The following is a 19,924-nucleotide window of genomic DNA, read 5'->3' on the forward strand; positions in this document are numbered from 1 at the left end:
ACCTCCCTCTAAAAACAGACAATTAACACAATTTTGAACTTGTTAATATGAAGAAAATACATTCTTCACATTTCTAACATATTCCCTCAACAGAGATACTGTCATTTTATCATGGTCCAGGTGACAGCTTACACAGTACATGCAGCAGGACCAGGCTTCTTTCTGTTACTTTAAGGGACTTCTATGCACAAGAAACAAGCTAACTGCCTTAAATAAAAAGAAGTGCTATCAAAATGCATCACAGACTGTGAGAAACGGATCTGGTTTTACTGCTGGGTGGCTTGTTTGGCTGGTTTGCCTGTGATATTTTTATTTACTGGTGGGTTTTTTGCCATGTGTTTGCATGTCCTTGTCTACCTGGAGCAAAAGGAGCTGGTCAGATGCTGTCCCCAAAAACAAGGCAGTCACATCACCTCTGGTCAACCAAATGGAACCAGTCTCTCTCTGCCACTCTATCACCAGTGTATCCCAGTTTCTTGTCAGGCTAAAATACGTGGAACAAACTGCTCCACCAAGGGACTGAGCAGAATGAACTCACACTCAAACTGTCTTCTCAAGGCCTGGCAAATTTCAACAATAAGCCTTGTTTGGCAGTGTTACCTTCCATAAAACTGCACTCCAAACCATTAACTTCATCATATGCACCAGCTGCAGAGTGGTGCCTGAATATCCACAATAAAGCCTTTAAGCCATGCAGCAAGACAGACATTTGTGCCTCTGAAGGGCTGGGCAGGATGAAATACTCATGCTCGCTCCATGACACTCATTTTTACTACTTCTTGTCTCCACAGGAAATGTACACAACAGGAAACTCAACACCCAAAGCAAAGGGAGAGCGCCTACTGCTCATCTCTGCTGAGCCCTGCCAGGCCCCCAGCATCTGCCTCCTACAGCCTGCACTTCTCCATCACTAACCCCATCCCAGCATTCTGCAGAGAACCAGAAACTGCTCTCTGCCCAAAAACACACAATCAAACACGGAATAAAATGGGAACAGCCCCAAACCTACCCCAGGAAGCCTGGAATCAAGCTGATTCTAGAACTCCTGGTGCCACCAGCCATCATGCCTAGCCCATCTCAAATGTCAGTCTACACTGCACAGTGACTACGCCGGCAGCTGCTCAGAAAAGGGCACAAACACACTTGGAGCAATTAGTGTCAGGCTTCAGGCCACTGCCCAAGCTCCAGCAGCACAGTTACACAACCAGCCCAGCCCTCCAGCCTGCTAATCCTAGTCCCCAAATCCTTGCCCACAGACAATTCACACAGAGCCACCCAAAATTTCAGCGTTTCGCTTTGCAAACATTCAGTCCCAGCATTTGGCTTACCACAAAAGGCATGGCAGGATTCAAAAATAAACACAGCTTTACAGCACCTATTTTGTGGAGCAAGCCAAGCTTGCTGCTGACATCTGCCAAACCCACAGAGGCGGAGGATTATTGATAGATTTAAATTCCCTAAGCTGAATTTTTAGACAACCAAGTCCTTATATCGACTTTCTTGGATGGCTTTTGTGTTTGTCTGAAAAATGGGGTTTGTATTTGATAAATACACAAACAAAACTCAAAGAGAATATGCCAGCAGTATCAATACTCAAAGTATCTTTTCTCTGTTAATTTCCAAGAAACCACAAGTTACCCTTGTAAATTAATGTCAGCTTAAATTACAGAAAATTGCAAAAACCACAGTGAACACTAAAATCAATATTTCAAAAATAGATGAAAAAAATCTCATTTAAAAGCTTCAATTTGCATATAATAGAACAAGACTGTTATTGTCATCAAGGTGAAGTGTAGGACCTTTCAGAATGGTAACTCTGGATTTCTTTATTCACTCTTCTTACACAAGGAACTCTAGGATGACCCAAAGAATCATCCTGAACAGAAAAAAGCCTGAGAAATATTGTGCCCTGCCCATTAGGAAACAAAACAAAAACATCAAAAACAAAGGAAAAAAAATTAAATGTAAAAATCACCCTTCAGTAAACACATGCCTTGCTGCTTATTCCAATGGTACTGAGCTTTCTGTGTAAATATTTTGCATGTATATAAAACACTCCTGCTGCACCTTCTGTGGGTTTTGATACATTCTGTCTCCAGGGTACAAGGCCACTTCAGGTCAAAGACCAGTAATGATAAATTTAACTGATTCCTGAGCAGAAACGTGATTAATGCAGGCCTTTCTACCCTCAGCACATCAAAGAGCTTGCACATTTAAAAGGCACACATTTAGAGATGAAGCCTTTCAAGTGCATTTTTGCCAATAAACATTCTTTGGAGAGCTGACATTAGTTCTAAGTTTCAGGAGCAGATGTGAAAATCAAAATATGACTTAAGAATTAGGTTCAAGAGGGAACTGTACATTTTTAGTCATAGGTGTTAACTGATTTATAATTAGATGGATATGTTACTGTCATTAGCTACACCTCAGCTAATATTTTGAATCTCTGGCTATAGTGTTTACAAATGTACCACACAGCAAAACGCTGCAAATTCCACTGTATTTGTTATGCTATAAATCTTAAGACATCATTACATTTTCCTTATGTGGCTGCATAGAGTCAAAATTTTATTTATTGATTAGTTACTTTAATATAATTAAATTCAAACAATAATTCAGTTATTTCTGTGATGCTGAACCAGGCTTCTTGGCTACTCTTTTCACCATAGGTCTCAACTCATGAGAGAGAGTCACACCTTGTGTGAATGTACTAATGAATTTGGTCCTCAAGTTACAAGGCAAAAACTTCCCCAGCTTTTCCAGGAAAACCAACGCTCGGCATTTAAAGGTGTGAACAATAACTGCCCCCATTATTTTAAAGCTTTTGAGTTTGCAGCTTTTGAGAAAGCTACACTGTAATCCAGCATGACAGCTGAGTGAAAAGAGCCCTGTTTTTTTCATTTTTCTCCTGAACTCAGCCACTTATGACCTTCTAAGATACTGAATGTAGAAAAGATGAAAATTACACATGAGAAACAGCCTTGTCTCTGGAACACATCCCACAAACACAATCCTTCAGCTGGCTCATGTGCTGGTGCACGCTTCTGTCTCCCACCTCCCTGTGCATGTCCAACCGAACCACACACAGGGGAGCTAGAACAAACAAGTCCTGCCTGAGGATGTCAGCAGCACCATTCCAGTGCCAGCTTCCTGAAAGCTACTCAAGGACCAGCTCCCAAGAGATCTGGCACCAAGATCCCCGTTCAGCCACCTGACCTCCGGCACGATATTTTCACAAATATGCTCTTGTGTCTAATGCAAGCAACACAGCCTCGCTCAGCAAGCCCTCGAGGCAACTCTCAGCTTTCCTTTTCCTCTTCAGAGGTACTCTGATTTGCACATAGTTGGATGTTTTGCTTCTGAAATGAAACTTACACCACCCTCACGTGAACAATTGCTCTTTTCTGGATTATTCCCATTTTCCACACAGCTTAAACATCCTCCCCAGATTTCTAAGAGGGACGTAGAGAAGTGGGACAGGATTTTTCTACTGATTTTTTTTTTCTCCTCAGATGAGTTTCTAGTTTAAACACACACAAATTCCAGCCAAGATCTATAAATCTCTTAACAAAAACTGTCAGAACAAGATTTATGGAAAATGCCCTGGTGCTCTCTAACCCAATTAAAAACTCCTCATTGATTGTTTTGTTTGAAAATACCAAGAGTCTAAAAATACTGTTGTAAACAAACAGCAGTGAGCCACAGATCTCTAGCTAGGAATAGGTACAGAGTATTTACCTAAGTGAATTGAGATGAAATGCAATGTAAGTCCTTGTTTAATTTTGACAGGAAAAAATGTATAGTTTTTGTTGGGTGGTTGTTTTGTTTTTTTTCCCCTCTCAGGATACACAGCTTGTTAAAGACATCCACAAAATGCCTCAGGGCAGAAGTGACAGTGCCAGAGTTTCTCCTGTGCTCAGAATGTATGCCACAACAAAATATATTTAGTTTATCCATCATAAATATTTATTGATCTATGGTGTAAAAACACAAGTATGACTTTCATAATTTTTTGTTTCAATTGCCAGACATGTTAAGACATCTCCCTTTGGCTTACCCTTCTAGTGGTTTTTTTGTCAGGCACGACACACTTGAGTCAAATTACATATATTCTGATTATGAATTCATGAACTCTGTTAAGCTTTAATAACAGCTGTCTCACTAAAGAGTTACCATTATAAAGGTCTTACCTCAAAAATTTCAAAGCCATAGATGTCCAGCACCCCCATTACCTTCTTTCTCACTTTTGTTTGTGCCTTAAAGAAAAATAAACACTGAGTCAGTCATCTGTACCTTCCATACTTGGGACTCAAGAAAATGAATGTATCTCATAAGCAGGCTGTCAAACACTGTAAAACTAAAATGTTACATATGGTTTCCCAAAATACACTTATTGTGAATATTTTTACAAGCTTAAGAACCGAGCAGAGAGCAATTTGTTGAGCTATGATAAGGTTATTTGTGCATAACAGTGTACAGCCAGGAAAAATTAAATTGGCAAATACAGTTTTATTGTCCACTTTAATTTGAAGGATTTCTATTTATTTTTTTCTTTTTACAAGCACAAAGCAACAATACCTTAATGCTCTCATTGATCCTGGTAACGAGCCAGGAGAACAGGCGACTGTATAAATTCTTAGCCAGAGCATCGCGGGCATAATAAGCCTAAAGAGAAGAAAGAAGAAAAATGTTATAAGTGCTAAACCAAACATTCTCCTGCTGCTGAGGTGTCCTAAAGGTGCTATAAACTGAGTAAAACCAGCTCAGGGAGCACTGGCTCTGCTTAAGTGGGCACAGGAGCTCTGCCCTCCTAGCCATGGGCTGGCTGGAACCGCAGCCACAACCAGGGCGCTCCAGCTCCCTTCCTGCTCTTCCAGCTGCTCCCTGAAGGCTCACATCCCCCATCCTAATCCTAGGCAAGGGGACTTGAGCAGCTGCAGCTGGAGAAGCCACATTCCTGCTGGCCTGAGCTGATGAGACACAGGTGGCAGCCACCCTGGCTCTGCAGCATTACAGGGAGATGAATTCACACTGGCAGCAAAGGTTTTTCAGCAGCCCCGAGGCCCACAGCTCACATGGAATTACAGCAGTTGCCCTAAATGAAAACAGTCTGCCACAACACTTGCAACATGTGCTTTGTGCAGGACTGCTTGTTTTTATATCCTCTGCAACATTTGCCTGTCCCTCATCTTTTGGAGGTAATTCACACACCAAACCAAAGCATCCAGTATCTCTTAACATTTAGAAACCACTGAGCAAAAAACACAGCCTGTGCTTGTGATTTATTCAGTGCAGCCCTTCAGTTGTAGTTTTTATTGGAGTAGTTATGATTTAATCATGCAGAATAAAATTGTCATTTAAAATTAATCTTGCCTTTTAAATCGGGACCTCTTTTTACCTGAGCCACATTTAGTGTTGTTGAAACTTTCTCCTGTTTGGCCTCAACCGTCCGGAAGCTGAAAGCTCTCTCCAATACAGACTGGTCTATACCTGTCAACTCACAGATTTCCTTGAGTTCTAGCAAGAAAAAGCAAAGTGTAAATACAGTCAATCCTTCCTTATTGTTGTTTTTTCTTCTCCAAAACCACCAGTTTTTAAGAAGTGTGGTATTTTCCCAAAATGCTCTTCAACAGAAGCGTTACCCATTCACACTCTCTCCCCACCACCCTGCCAAGCAAAGTTTTAAAAAATATGCACAGCACAAGGAAACAGAGCTACTGGTTTTGAAAGCACTTCCTATCCACTTATTTTTGAGAAGAAACTTTCCCTCCATTTCTAGCAGAGCACTTTTCATAATGAAAAACTTTCAGATGAAAATGAGCTTTCAAAATACATCAGCTGCAAAAATATCACCAAATGAATCTGACACTAAAGGCAGAGATACTGCAAAAGAACAAAAATCATCCACTGCAGAAAAAGCAAGCAGCTACATAAAGACACAGAAGCATTTAACATTTTAGAACAAAGTGCTAATAGAGTGGGAAAAAGGGGAAAATAATTTTTGGAATTTCTAACAGAACGATTGAAATTGCACAGAATGCAGCCCGTAGTTGCCTGAGGGTAAGCTCTGGAAGCAATCTAATTCATATGTAAGGATATTGTATGTCTGTAGAAACGACAAAATTAATAATGATTTCAGAAAAATTAGTGGCTTTCTTTCCATCACTAATCTCATCTTACCATTTTTATCTTTGATTTTACTTTCATCTAGACCATTTGCACGAGATTCAGGCTTAAATTCGATATTTCCCAATTTCAGAACGGCTGCCACTACTTCAAAAACCGACTGTGTTTCATGATCCATAAACCCAACAATCTGCATTGCATTCTGGAAAGGGGACAAATAAAATTAAGAGGTAAAACCATCTACATTTAAACAGATCATTCTTGAAAAATTCACCATTTTTCTGCATTAATTACAAAGGGTTTACAAACACTTCTGTTACTAAAAGTACCTATAATTCCTATGCTAAGTAAGTTTTATAATACACAGGAGGTGTGAAAATGGAGCTGGCATTCAGTCCAGTCCACTTCTAGGACTCATTCAAAATTTGGGTTTCTGAAACACTGTACTTTTTTTAGCCACTTCATTTAGTTTGTAACCCAACCCAGTTTTTCCCAGTCAAATGAACAGGTCCTCCTGGCTTCTCAGACCAGTCACTTTTAGAATCCATATTTGCATACACTGGGTAACAGGGTCCTGTATTCATCTTGTCCCTGAATACAACCAAGCAAAAACAGGACAGCAAATCATCTTGAGAATCAATCATCCCAGTCCTCCTCTTCTTTCAACTTGTCAGCATCACCTGGTCCCTGAGGCTCAGTCTCTGCTGTCCTAAGCCACTACAAATTATAACGTTTCCCAGGATCTGACCAAGACATCTGGCCCTTTTTTTTCCCTTCTTTTGTTTTCTTTTTGGTTTGGGGGGGTGTTTTTTGTTTTTTTGGGGTTTTTTTTTTTTGGTTCTTTTTGGGGTTTTTTTTTTTTTTTTTTTTTTTTTTTTAATTCTTCGTTGGGGTTTTTTGTCCTTTTTGTATTCCCATAAGAATACTCCAGAAACTTGATCCTATTTCCTAGTTGTATCTATGTTTCCCTGTGCAAATACGCTCTATCCCAGCATGAAGAGTGCCAGCACTCAGGAAAGGTGGCCCTCCCAGCCCAGCATGAACAACAGACAGACCATAAGAAAGAACCCTGCACTGGTGTTGAGTGCACAGCCAGCCCCTGCTCCTTCTTACCCTGACTGTTCTGAAGTTTGAAGCATCATCCACTCCATTCACTGTGGCAGAATCAAGGCCCAGGTAGTTGTATCTGCTGAAGTCCCTCTCCAGCTTGAGTTTGCCTAATAAACCAAATGAAAGTATCATTAGTAATAGCATTCTTGTTAGTAGCAATTTTATCCCAGAATTAGCATTGTCAGGAATAGGTTGTTGTTATTGGATTTTCTTCAAGGATCTTTTAATTATTAGCATTCTGAATAAGAACAGGTTTTCAAATTTGTTCTTAATACATTGCTAAGCCAATTCTGACTCAGGTATCTGGATAATATCAAAGTATATATGGACTTCACATATTACCAATGATACTACCACCATTAACTTGAAAAATGAATCAATATCACATTTCCCACAAAAGATGATGTCCATAGAAAACACACTAAATATAAAGAAAACTCATATCTGAACAAAGCACAAGGGCAACACTTACAGAGAAACTCTTCTGATGCACCAGACAGGATCTGATAGAAAATGTGGAAGTTTCTTTCACCCCTCGGCTGCTTAACAACACGAGACTTCTCTAGCAGATCTAAAACAAACCAACAAAAATCTCACAGGTCAGTGACAGACTGCTGGAGCAAAACACTTTAAAATTAATATAACCCTCCATCATTTTCTACCTCATTGCTTTATATCACCACCAGCAAACCAGAAGAGGGTCGGTATGAACCTTACCATAGTATATCATCTCTAATATTTCTTTGAGCTAGGAGCAAGCCCTGTGCCCTGGTAAAGACTGCAGTCTATGAGCTGCAAAGAGAATTCAGGTCAGGGAGGAAATGTGCTCAAAAGATGTTCACTGATTTACAGTACCACCACAAAATTAGGATTTGGTGAGGATGGCTCTATGGGTGAAAATTTGAAGAGGCAAATGTTACCAGGCTGAGTGCATGAAAGATGGGTAAATGAAAAGGAGAGACCAAATAAAGACAGCATTTAACCTGAATAATCATGCAGCACTTTGTGATCCTCAGATGTATCAGACTATGAAATAATTCCCAGTGGGGCTGACAGAAGCTCCATTCTGATATACTCAAAGTGAAATGGAAAAGCAGCACTTTGAGAAGCATCACTGCACTGATGGAGTAGCTTGACAGGAAGACTGCTCTCGGTGACAGACACATTTCTAAGCCTTGCCCAGCAGGGCAGGAATCCAGGCAGGCAGCATAAGCAGACTGACTCCTAACACCTTGCAACCACTTCAGACTCAATACCATGTTTACCACAGAGGTGACAATTCAAAGGCTGGTCAGCCTGCACTGCAGTGGAAGGCTGTGGTTCACAACACCCCAGGAGAAGGAAGAGGAATGCAGTAAGAGAACATCTGGACAGGTATCAGTGCGACCTGCTGGTTTTGTACAAAACATGTTTTTTTCTTCTTTTCTCACTAGCACAATTACATTTTCCCAGATAGCAGACATAATTCCCATGTGTTTCTCTTAAACTACATATATTCAGTGACATGGAGACAGACATTCAATGCCTCATTCCAAGCATACAGCAAAGGAGTTCCCCCTGCACCTACCATGAGACACCCCCACATCTCCTGTGACTGAGGGTTAAGCTCTCTCTAAGCCTGTGCAAGAAGAAAACTCACAAAGGGAACTGTCACTCTTCAGAACATCCACAGTGAGATGAGATTTCACACAGGTAAGACACAGGAAACACCAGTTGTTACATGGGGCTGTTAAAACCTTCCCCTGGCTGGAATATCTGAGGTGTGTTCTACCACACCTTTTCTCAGATTCCCATTCCTGCTGAAACTGAGCCTCTTCAGTTTCAGCAATCTGAAGTTAGAGGGGGCACTCAGACCAGCAACCTTTGTGCTGCAACCCCCTCACCCCAGTCCCACCACAGAGGAGCAACTGGGAGCCCCTGGCACATCAGGGCTCAGCCTGAGGGGGGTGGATCTGGCCCAGGGTTCCCTCCATGAACAGAGGAGTGCAATAGATATATTTCTATTTCTGGGGGCTACAGGCAGTGCATGGTGCCTGTGCTGCCCACTGTAATTACCTAATACCTCCCTTCTCATGGAATAGGAAATAAAGACCCTCCTGAAGGATCTAAAGTAACTTCAACCCACAAAATTACACAAGCCTTCAGAGTCCATCCTCCACCTAAACTACAGCAAGTCAGGTTCAAAAATTACTTTCTGCTCCCATAATTAGCCAGTGACAACGATGACAAAATTCAGACAGTATTTATTGATCTTCTGATTGCCTAATAGTAGGACAAATTTCAAGTATTTACTGGCTGAGAGAGGCTGATTCCCCCATCCAAGTGTTAATACTTGGGCTGGGAAAGGCAAGGTGAGCAGCAGGCAATTCAGAGCTGTGCTGGCTGTGAAGGTTCTCCAGGCAAGTGTTGGAACAGATCACAGCCAAATTTAATCTCAAAAAAATAAACAACTTCAGCTCCCACAGTGGCTACACACACTTCAGGAAATGGCTGTATTCTCAAGGGATATTGAAGCAATGTGGTTTGGCTTATTTGGGTTTAAAAATATTCTACCCATAAATTTACTCAAATGCTGTCATAAAAGCCCAGCTACACATCCTGGCAAAATATTGTACGTAAGCCTTCTAATTACATGCATGCCTTCAGCAGATTTAAAAAACAGGTTCCTGAATGTATTTTAAATTACTTATGTTCAGGAGGAAAATTAGGTTTTTTCACCAGTTTATTTTATTTATATATTTTTAGAAGCAACAAGGTTAACCAATCCACATTCAGTTTTCAAAAGTCCTAATGTTCCATATTCTGTCAGCCTTCATAATTGAGGAAAAAAGCAGTCACTGTCAGAAAATCAGGTATTTTCCTTAACAAAGCAGCTGCCGTCAATTCTTTTTCAAATCTGTGGTCACTGGGTTTTCTTTCTGTTCACATGCAGACTGAAATCCTGTAGGACAGATCCAGACCATCTGCCCACTTCTTCAGAAAACTTCTTCCCTCTGTTTGCCCTAATTAGCATTTTAATAAAGCGACCACATATATTTTTCTTGATGCAACCACTGCACTGCCAGTAACTTTTGTGTTAACTCCCACCCAATTGCCAGTTCTGTGGATCAAACACTCCAAAGAGAAAAGACAAAGCTGCACCTCAGACTGCTGCACGTGGCCCTTCGGTGATTGTGTTGACAGCGGAATGTGTGGACAGATGGTGCTCATCTATGTGAAAATCCACAGAAGCAAAAACCCCCAAACTCTCTCTACATTGCATTTTGTTACATGGTCTATGTGAATTATGTGGCGGGACTACACAGAATTATCAGGAGAGCACATACAGAACTACACATGGTGTGTTTATGGGTTAGGTGTTATTTCTGCATTACCTTACAGTGCTCCTGCTTCAATGGGAACGTTTAACTTGTTGCATGCACCAGAGCAAAAAAAAAAAAAATTAAATTAAAATTTAAAAATTAATTTGCCTTGGAAAAGTTCAACCTTGGAAACATTTATGTCTGAATGCCCATCAATTCAAATGACTCAAAACCCAGCTACAGGCCTCAGATTCAGAAGATTTTTTTTTTTTTTTGTTATTCCTAGATCTCACTGTTTAAATGTAAGCGATCTGTGTAAGCACCCTGCTAAACAATTTGACTTAACATAAAAGTAAGAAAGAAAAAATATTCTGAATACTTCTGCAAACTCTAATACACAACTTTATACAATTTTTTTTGGTTACTTGACCTATGAATTCAAGTGACGCAGAAAAATTTAGGGTATTTGTATTTCTCTAAATATACTAGAAATCAAATCAACATTCAAGAAAGGAGCAAGTAAACAGTAAAACCAAAAAATTACACTACCATGGTACATTCTAAATCATCCAGAAAAAGTTTATTTTAGTCATAGTCTCTTCAGCTGGCCATGACCAATGAGCCTTTAAGGTGCTCAACTGACGTTACAGAACATGCTCTAGTCACAGCAGCTTATTTCTACAGCCTCATTGCATTTTCTAGTTTCCTACCTTGATTATCTAGCTGTCATAAAAAAAGTCACTAATTAAAAAGTTTCTCATTAACTTTTCCCTATTATTCCCACCAAGTTCATAGTAATGCTCTCTTGGATAAATTGATCCATTAATTGTGTCAGTCAAAAACTACTTAAATGGGCAGCCTGTGTATTGACAATGACTGCATCATTTTAAGCGTTAAATCCTCATTTCTCAGTGATGAACACTTTAAAAATGAGCTAATCAAAATGTTTAATATAGTTTGTAGCTTATTTTCTTAAACTCTTCCTAGTTTAGGCAAAACCATTGCCCAAATGGTGGCAAACATGCTAAGAGGGACACCAAGGGAGATGTTGCAACAAGTGAAGATTCAAAACAAAAAGAAAATCAATAAGATTCCCATAGTGTCTAATTGTCCAGTTTGTGCAATATTTCCCTAAGCAAAGGAGCTTTCCAACAGCAATCACAGCTCAGGCTCTAGATTGCTCAGTAAGTGGGTAATTGCTTCTGACTTTTAAAATGAACATACAAGTTGTTAAAAAAGAATAAGTTGCAAAGTCATCACTTTGCTAGTTTTTAAAAAAAAAAGTAGTTGCCTTGGAAAAACAACATTGATTTCTTTCATGCTGTTGTTGGAAAAGATGGCAAAACAAGGCCCTTTCTGAATCTCTTGCTATTTGGACTCTAAAGACATTTTTATGGTTAAAAATGGCTTTTCCAGATCAGGCATTGCATATCCTTTACTTCCCAACCTGCACCAATGTTGTCTCTCAGTTAATCATTATATCACTGAAGGGCTCAGGCAGATTAGTAAAGATCACCGAATGCTAAAAGCTAGGTATTTTTCAGCAGGAATTTCCAGGTAAAACTTGAAAATTTAAGACTTACAATAACTATGGGAAGATCCATGGTCTAAAAAAAGTCAAAAAGTCTAAACTATTGAGAAAGTGAAACATTTTGAGCTGTACTGTGCAAAACCCCTTCAGCCATCAAATTTAGTGTACACAAAACCAGTCACAAAACTAATGAACCAAGTGTGCACACAAACACTGCCTTAAGTACAAAACAGATGCAGCATCTGTGGACAGTCATATTTCAGAGCTGAAAGAAGCTATTGCAATTAGCACCTATTACTTCAAAACCAAACATACCTCTTTTTATATAAGATGTCTTATTGTGTAATTACAGGTGGAAAAGAAACTACCATTCTCCTCTCTCTCATCCTCACTAACAAAGTAGTTATAATAAATGAAAAAACTAAGAATAATATTGATTTTTTCTGTAATTTATTTCCACAATACAACACCCAGCTGAAGGCAACACTCCAAGACTGCCTGTACTCATAAGTGCTCTGGAATAAAAGCCCTCTGAGTGCATAAGTGCTGACAAGACTGCAACAGCAGCAATTGTAAACACCCTGCAGGAGGGCAGAAAGAGCAGATACACCTCAGAGAGAAAATGTAAATGCCATTTACCCGTTTGCAGGTGCCATTTAAAGCAGCAACACACCTTTAAGCAGGGACTGATGTTTGCTGCTAAACAGTGATGGGATGCCTACAGTCCCAGGTGGCAACACAGCAAGGGTTTTGTGTTTAGCAATGCCCACAGGAGTGGTCTGGATTTCCTAACCCCATGCACATGAAACAGGTCTCCTGTGAATGGATGGGCTGGCTGGCAGCTGGCACCAGGACTGAGCACCTTCCATGGGCTCCAGCATCTCCCATCCATTAGGAAAACAAGCTGGGATCTTCACAGAAAGCTAACAAAAAGGCAGGACTAACAATTCAGACTTACAGCACACCTCAGTCAGCCTTCCTCACCTTCCTACTCACCCACTGGTGGTGGATCAAACAAATGCAAAACTTGCTGCCTTGTAGTCCAAGGGGAAACAATTCCTGACTGAAATAAAACACTTAAAGTTTGCATAAATCCCATTAATTTCAAATTTTCCATTCCCAATTTCTTTTCATGACTGTTCACGATGATGTAACAGTATATCACTTTCCTTGGAAACCAGCACGGTTGGAAGATCTGAGCTGCCATACATGAAATGAGACTGCAAAGATTTGACACTGTTCAAACACAGCATTATCTTCACTTTGGGTACATACCACTCCTGAATGTATAGATGCCACAAATCCCTTCCATTTCATTATTTCCATTCTGATTTTACTCAGAAGATTTACCCTTCTGTTTACAGCACATGAAATGTTTTGGATCTGTCAGCTGGACATTCCCACTGGCTGCAAACTGGACGGGCAGACCAGCAGTGTGCACTGGCATGATAATTTCACCCTCTAACTCCATCCTGTGGAAGGTTCACTCCCAGGCTACCCCCTCTAATTAAGAAGCAGGAGCTCATTGAAGGGCACCAGGAGAACGGCCCGAGGGCAGGTCACAGCAGCATCAGCCACTCCTTGGAGGGTCACTCAGGCACAGTGACCAGCCTTCCACAGAGCTTCACAGCATTCCAGAGCAGGGCAGAACAGCCATTCCAAGAGAGACCTTTCAGCCCAATGGGTCTCTGCTTACCCACACCAGTCTGACAGAATTAGTAGCTTATCTTGGTTACCATCCTTGCCACCAAAATAACCTAGATGTTCGCCATGCCTGCTCCCTGCCACTCACACTATGAAATACATCTTCAGGCTGTGTCACAAAAAGCCCACTACCTTAACTGATGTTTGGAAATTAAGCTGGCCAGAAACAACTCTTAAAGTTTAACTAAAGCATTATGATGTCATCCTCACATCATATTAATACCAAACCAACAGACGGTCAGAAATCAAAGAATATTTATGAATATTTTCATAATCATACTTTCCCTTTTAAGGATAGGAAACTTCAGCCCTACTAGACTTTATGTTTGATGAATTATGAAGACAAATCCCGATTTTGACTTAAACCAGAGTAAATTCTGAGGGGTGTAAAAGAATTTAGGCCCCCAATATCTTCAGAATGATGATGCCTCATAGAAAAAGAAAAGTTTATGTTGCAATTCAACACTACAGCGTGTGGAAAGATCTAAGGCAGCACAACCAACTTGCTTTGAAAATGCAGAGAATTTAAAATCTCTTTTTAAGGGAGGTGGATGGGGTACCAAATTTTGCAAACACTTAGTCAAAGATGAGATATATTAACATGCTGCTACAGGAACTCAGTATTTGCCTGTGACATACCCTGCCAAGGATGAGGCATTTCAGAGTTCAACAAGAAACATCATTTCCACAGCAGGGCTTACACATCAGGTCTTTAGTCTTAAATTGAAATTAATCTCCTTGCTATTAGATATTTATTACACATGGCAAGACCAAGAATGTCTAAAACAGGCATATTTTAGATGGATCCAAAAATATGTCTGCCCTTTGATACATATGTCATCACATCATTACAATTACATGTAATGTTATAATTACACCATGCAGAGATTTATGGGGCAGATAAACTACAGAGCAACTATTTGGATTGCCTTTTGATATGACACAATATTTTAATTACATGACTCAGTGCAGTACTTTCAAAGACAGACTGTTAAATGTCTACTCTTACAAAGCAGGGCTCATTTTTATGTATATATTTTGAATGTGAAATTAAAAGAAAGAAATAACAGCCTTTTACACCTTCTTGTTCACATTTAATTATTATGAATATATTATGTTTGGCCTCTAATTTTGTTAACTTTCAAATGTCAAAGCTAATAGATAGCCATAAACACTTATAAAGTGACTAATTTGAGTTTCAAGATCTACTCTGTCACAAAAATTAGGCTCTTCAGGCACAGTTCCAAAAGGTGATCTGGTTGAGAAAAAATGTCTGCCCTCTGAAAAAAGCCAAAACCTACATTTATGTGCAAAATTCCTCATAGTGTTTTTAAAATGTTTATGTTATATATGGAGAGTACAGTTCACCTTGGGTGAGTCTCATTATTTCACAACCAGTAAAATGCCAATGGTGTCAAAAGTCACATCTTTAGAAGCAGCAATGAATTTGGCTGAGTAGAATGAGAGGTCAAGGCTGGGTCAGTGACACCTAGTATAGTCACTCACTGCCCTCTTCCTCCCCTTTTAAAAATAAGAAAACCAAATAAATATGGCTTTATATAGCACTGAGGAGGAATTTATGTTAAAAGCTGCACTTAAACCCTCAAAAGAAAAGCAAGGCAAGGCATTTTGGGCTGCCATTCAGTTCCCAGCCTTTTTTTTCCCAGCAGAGAGCTGGTCAGAATTTCTGAATTGCTACAGGTGTCATAAAACAAGCTCCAAGGCCACCTTTGCCTCCCTAAACTCAACAGCTGTATAGCCTCTCTCATTACAAACCTTTTCCTACACTTTGAAGTGTATAAATGTGTACAGACAGCTTTGGTTCCAAGCAAACATACTCATCTCATGGTGATCTCCAGCACACTCTGTATCACCCCTGCAAATTACAAGACAGCATCTGCTATAAATGACCCATCAAACCTAGTAACACATCTGATTCCAGGGATTCAAGAAGAAAAAGACCCTCCGATATCCATATGCATCTGCCACCAGCTTCAGAGACAATATACGGACTCACACACATCACTCAGTACCTTTGAAACAACACAGTAAATTCAATATTCATGCTTACTTCAAGTCTGTTTTCACTTCCTCTAAGGCCCATTATTGAGCACCACAACAGCAATAAAATTAAAAAGCAGAATTTATCACATGATGGGGAGAGATTCTATTAGACTAACACAGGTGATCTTTTCAATAATTTAACTATCTTCCTTTCTACAGAAAACATTTTAATCTGTGAATATGCTGATACCAAAAGTAATACTCACAGTTGCTTATAACTCCCCCAAGTGGGTCACCCTTGAAATCAAACTCAATATCCATGTATTTTCCCTGTGAAAGCAACAGATTTTAAGATTATAATTTCTGTTTAAGAAAAACTGCTCAAGACATTAAGTTAGTTGGTTGAAAGGTTGGAAGAGTGATCTAACAATCTCCTGTCAGATTTTTGCAAAACAGAAAATCATTAAAATCTTCTAAGACATTATCACAGCCATGGATTTTTATGGAAACAGCTTTAATTGGGTCTGTAAAGCAACCCGGTAACTTGCTGGGTTTCTAAGGTTCTGTGAAGAAAACGCACATTATACAAACTTCCACTGGAGAGCCAAGAGCACCAAACAATCCCTGCAGCCATTTAGGTAGGGCCACGCTTATTTACTGAAGGATGCAGGAAGAAATTATCTTGCAGGAAGAAAGTTTCTTCTTCTCTCCCTGGGAGCTCTGGGAGCATGAAGCAAGGCAGCTGAAGGAGAGCCGCCGAGTCTGGCCCCGAGCAGCGGCTGGCAGCGAGCGCCGCTCGCGATCGCGGGACGTCTGTCCCTGAGCGTGTGCCTGCCTTGTAAAAGTGATGGATTTTTCCCACTGAACTCTTTCCCTTGGCAACTCAGGAGACCAGAGGCAACAATTAACGTGCTGTCACCACACAAGCGATTTCCATCCCAGCCGCGCTGGCGCAGTGCGTTTCCTTGACTTCTGCTTGACTTTTCCACATCACAGACAATCACTCTGGTCTTTGGATCGTTTTAATTTCTTTGACAAGTGCTTAATGTAGTAACAGCTACATTTAACAGTGACAAAATGGACAGACTGTGCAGAAAAGGAGACAGCAGTGCTGCTCGCATTGGCAAGGGAGTTTAGAAAGATAAAAGCTGCTGGTAGTAATTCAGCCAAATTCCACCCTCTGGCACACACTTAACAGAGGACACTGCTCACTGTGAGGAGGGTGAGGCACTGAAATGGGCTGCCCAGAGAAGCAGGCCAGGTTCAGGGCCGGGTTGGACAGGGCTCTGAGTTGCCTGGTCCAGTGGAAGGTTTCCCTGCCCCTGGCAGGGGTTTGGAATGAGATGGTCTTTAAGGTCCCTTCCAACCCGAACCTAAGATTCTAGCACAAAAACAATACATTGAAAAGCCTTGTGTTTATACTTCCTCATTCCCTGCATTCAGGAAGAGATAGGGTTTTGCTTATTTTTCTATTTTACTTTTTTATTACAGAACATAAAAAAACAAGCACTTTACACTGACTCACTTGAAGAAACATACTAATTTGCTGCATATTTCATCAAGATTGGCTTGACTCTACTTAAACTCTATTTTCCTTTTTTACTGTATTGTTCAAGGGTAATTCTGAGTTGATTTGAATTTCAGAGATAAAAAAATTAAATCAGATCATTAAATTTTCATTTCCCAAGGACTGGGACAGCTGGGTATTTCCAAAAGTATTTTTAGCTCACTGTTTATAAGTAAGGACTTGAAAGGCAAAATAGTTGTTAGTTCCACTTTGTCCTGGAAAGACTTCTGGGCTGTCTGCTCATTATTTCTGCAGTGTCATGTCTGATAATTGCAGTCTTCCTAGTCTTTCTATTTAAAAAAAAGAAATTAAAAATCTCTACAGGTGCCCCAAATTTTGGCCCTAGCCTTCTGATGAAGACCCCTTGCTCTGCTCACAATCAGAGGCAATGAGCTGCAGAAGGAGCTTTCACAGATATATGGAACATCACCAGCTCTTGAGAATTAGAAGCGAAGGGGAGGAAATCTCCCAAGTGGAAAAAAAAAAAGCTGCTCTCCAATCTCACAATGTCCAGCACTTCTATCTGTTTGCTTCAACTCACAACTCACCATTCTCCCAGTGTATCAATTTTCCTTCTCTTGTCAACTTCACACATCTCACAATATTGCTTTTCCAGTCACAGTGAGCAAGTGACAGAATTGTATTCAGCTTTCTGATTTTAGCAGGAGAAACTATGATAAGTACTCACACTTCTGAACCTCTCAATTCTAGCATCAACTTTTCTGGTTTTTCAACTGTAAATTCTGATAATTTCTCATTCGGCTTCATGCCCAAAAAAGGCTGAATTCAACCAGTTTATTATAAAGAATTTGAGCAAAAAAATAACATTACAAATGTTCATATTAAAACTGAAGTTGCAAACACATTTTGAAATGTTACAGAAAGCAAATGGGAACCTAAAGTAGTAATTTTAACCAAAAAAAAAAAAAACATACACATGAATGGAAAACAAGATCACATGGAAAGATCTACTTACTAAGCAGACCAGTTGCTGGACACATGGTCTCTGACACTAAATTCACCAGTGCCAGAAAATTAAAGAATCCAGCTGCACTGTAATTATGTTTTCATCCAGTCACAGGCTGCCGCATCCTAATTTTGTTCTTCTTTTTTAGCCTTTGCTTTGATATTCAATTGAACTCTATGCCCATATCAGAAACCAACAAGATTTCTGGCAAGGAGGTGAAACATCTTTGAAGTAGCATCACTAACAGTGCCCTACTAACACACTTGGAGAAGGAGAACATGCTCCCACATAAAAAATTAAATACTGATTGTTGCTGAAGGTGTTTACCTTCTTCAAACAGTCCTCAAAAAGCTACAAGAAAGCTCCCCATATTATTCCTTCCATCTTTATGGATACCTTGATGGTTGATACATGGTAAAACACAGCCAACAGCACAGCATGCCCCTCAAAAAGGACTGTAGAAAATACTTACAAATCTAGAGGAGTTGTCATTCCGTACAGTTTTGGCATTTCCAAAAGCTGGAGAAAGAGAAAAAACAAATACAACAAGCAAATCTATCAGTAAAAAAACATTTAAATGCTAAAATATCTAGATCTGCTTTTATATTTAAAGGAATTTCAGACTTCTGAGAAACAATGCCCTGTTCATTGTATGGGCATCAGACCCTGGGGACAGAGCTTGACAGACATGATCACATATTCCAAAAGCCTACAGAAGTCCAAAGAAGTTTTGTCTCAACACTTTCCTTGTTTAAAAAAGCTAAAGAAAAATATACAAGAGGAAATGGTTCCAAAACAAAACTGTACCCATATTAAGCATATCTCATTGGGGTTTGAATCAACAAATTCATAATTTTATTACCCAAATAACTTTAAATACAGGAAATATTTCTTCCTCTTCATTTCAGAGAAAGAAAAGAATCCTAGTTCCCAGAATATATTAAAACCTGGAGGCCGGAAGTGAGGAAATTACAGAATGACACTTAAAAATTGCTTGCATAGAACAGTTTAATCAATGCTTTGAAATGGATTTATTTACACCATTTCAACTCATTAATCCTACCTCAAGCTGAATATTATTTAATTGAAATCAGTCAGGTTTACAATGAAAGTTTGTCTTCAGCTTAACCTAAACTTTCTGAATAGCTTGGTTTAAATTTCTTTAGCTCAAGTTCTGTGACAATGAAAACTGTCTGAGAAAGGACTTCCCAGGGCTACATTCAGATGGACAGCCACCATCTTAGAGCATGGGCAGGACAAGCACTCAGACTGGAGGACAATTCAAGCTCTCAAATTCCCACATTGTCCAAGCACATGGAGTCAAACAGGAGTGTACCCTCCATCATTAGGTACAGCACTCCTACTTCCAGCAGGAGACTTTATTTATCCCAGTATTTATTTACATAGCATATATATATTGGAAGATCAAGTCAAGTCAATGTTTTTTGGACAGAAATAAATACATGCCTTTAGGCTTCCACAAACTTGCATGAGTAGATTTATTCTTGACCAAAGAACTAGAGCCAAAATGAAAAGTTTGTTGATCCTAAAGGCCAGGATAAGTGAAAGAATTGTTTTTAAATCTTTATGCCCTGCAATAAATCATCTTTTCA

General features: G+C 39.7%; 1 protein-coding gene across 7 annotated transcripts in view; it reads right to left on the reverse strand.

The window, feature by feature from the left end:
* MYO1B (myosin IB) overlaps nt 1–19,924 on the reverse strand; it is a 109,972-nt gene that overhangs the window by 35,775 nt on the left and 54,273 nt on the right. For all 7 annotated transcript variants that reach the window (XM_068196336.1, XM_068196334.1, XM_068196335.1 and 4 more), the window contains 8 exons: nt 18,784–18,830; nt 16,044–16,107; nt 7,709–7,807; nt 7,240–7,343; nt 6,181–6,328; nt 5,399–5,517; nt 4,579–4,665; nt 4,191–4,256 (listed from right to left, as the gene is read on the reverse strand). In XM_068196336.1, coding sequence (XP_068052437.1) covers nt 4,191–4,256; nt 4,579–4,665; nt 5,399–5,517; nt 6,181–6,328; nt 7,240–7,343; nt 7,709–7,807; nt 16,044–16,107; nt 18,784–18,830 — 734 coding nt within the window. The remainder of the gene's footprint in view (nt 1–4,190; nt 4,257–4,578; nt 4,666–5,398; nt 5,518–6,180; nt 6,329–7,239; nt 7,344–7,708; nt 7,808–16,043; nt 16,108–18,783; nt 18,831–19,924) is intronic.

This window comes from Anomalospiza imberbis, chromosome 7, assembly GCF_031753505.1.
Source record: "Anomalospiza imberbis isolate Cuckoo-Finch-1a 21T00152 chromosome 7, ASM3175350v1, whole genome shotgun sequence".
NCBI classification, from domain to species: Eukaryota; Metazoa; Chordata; class Aves; order Passeriformes; family Viduidae; genus Anomalospiza; species Anomalospiza imberbis.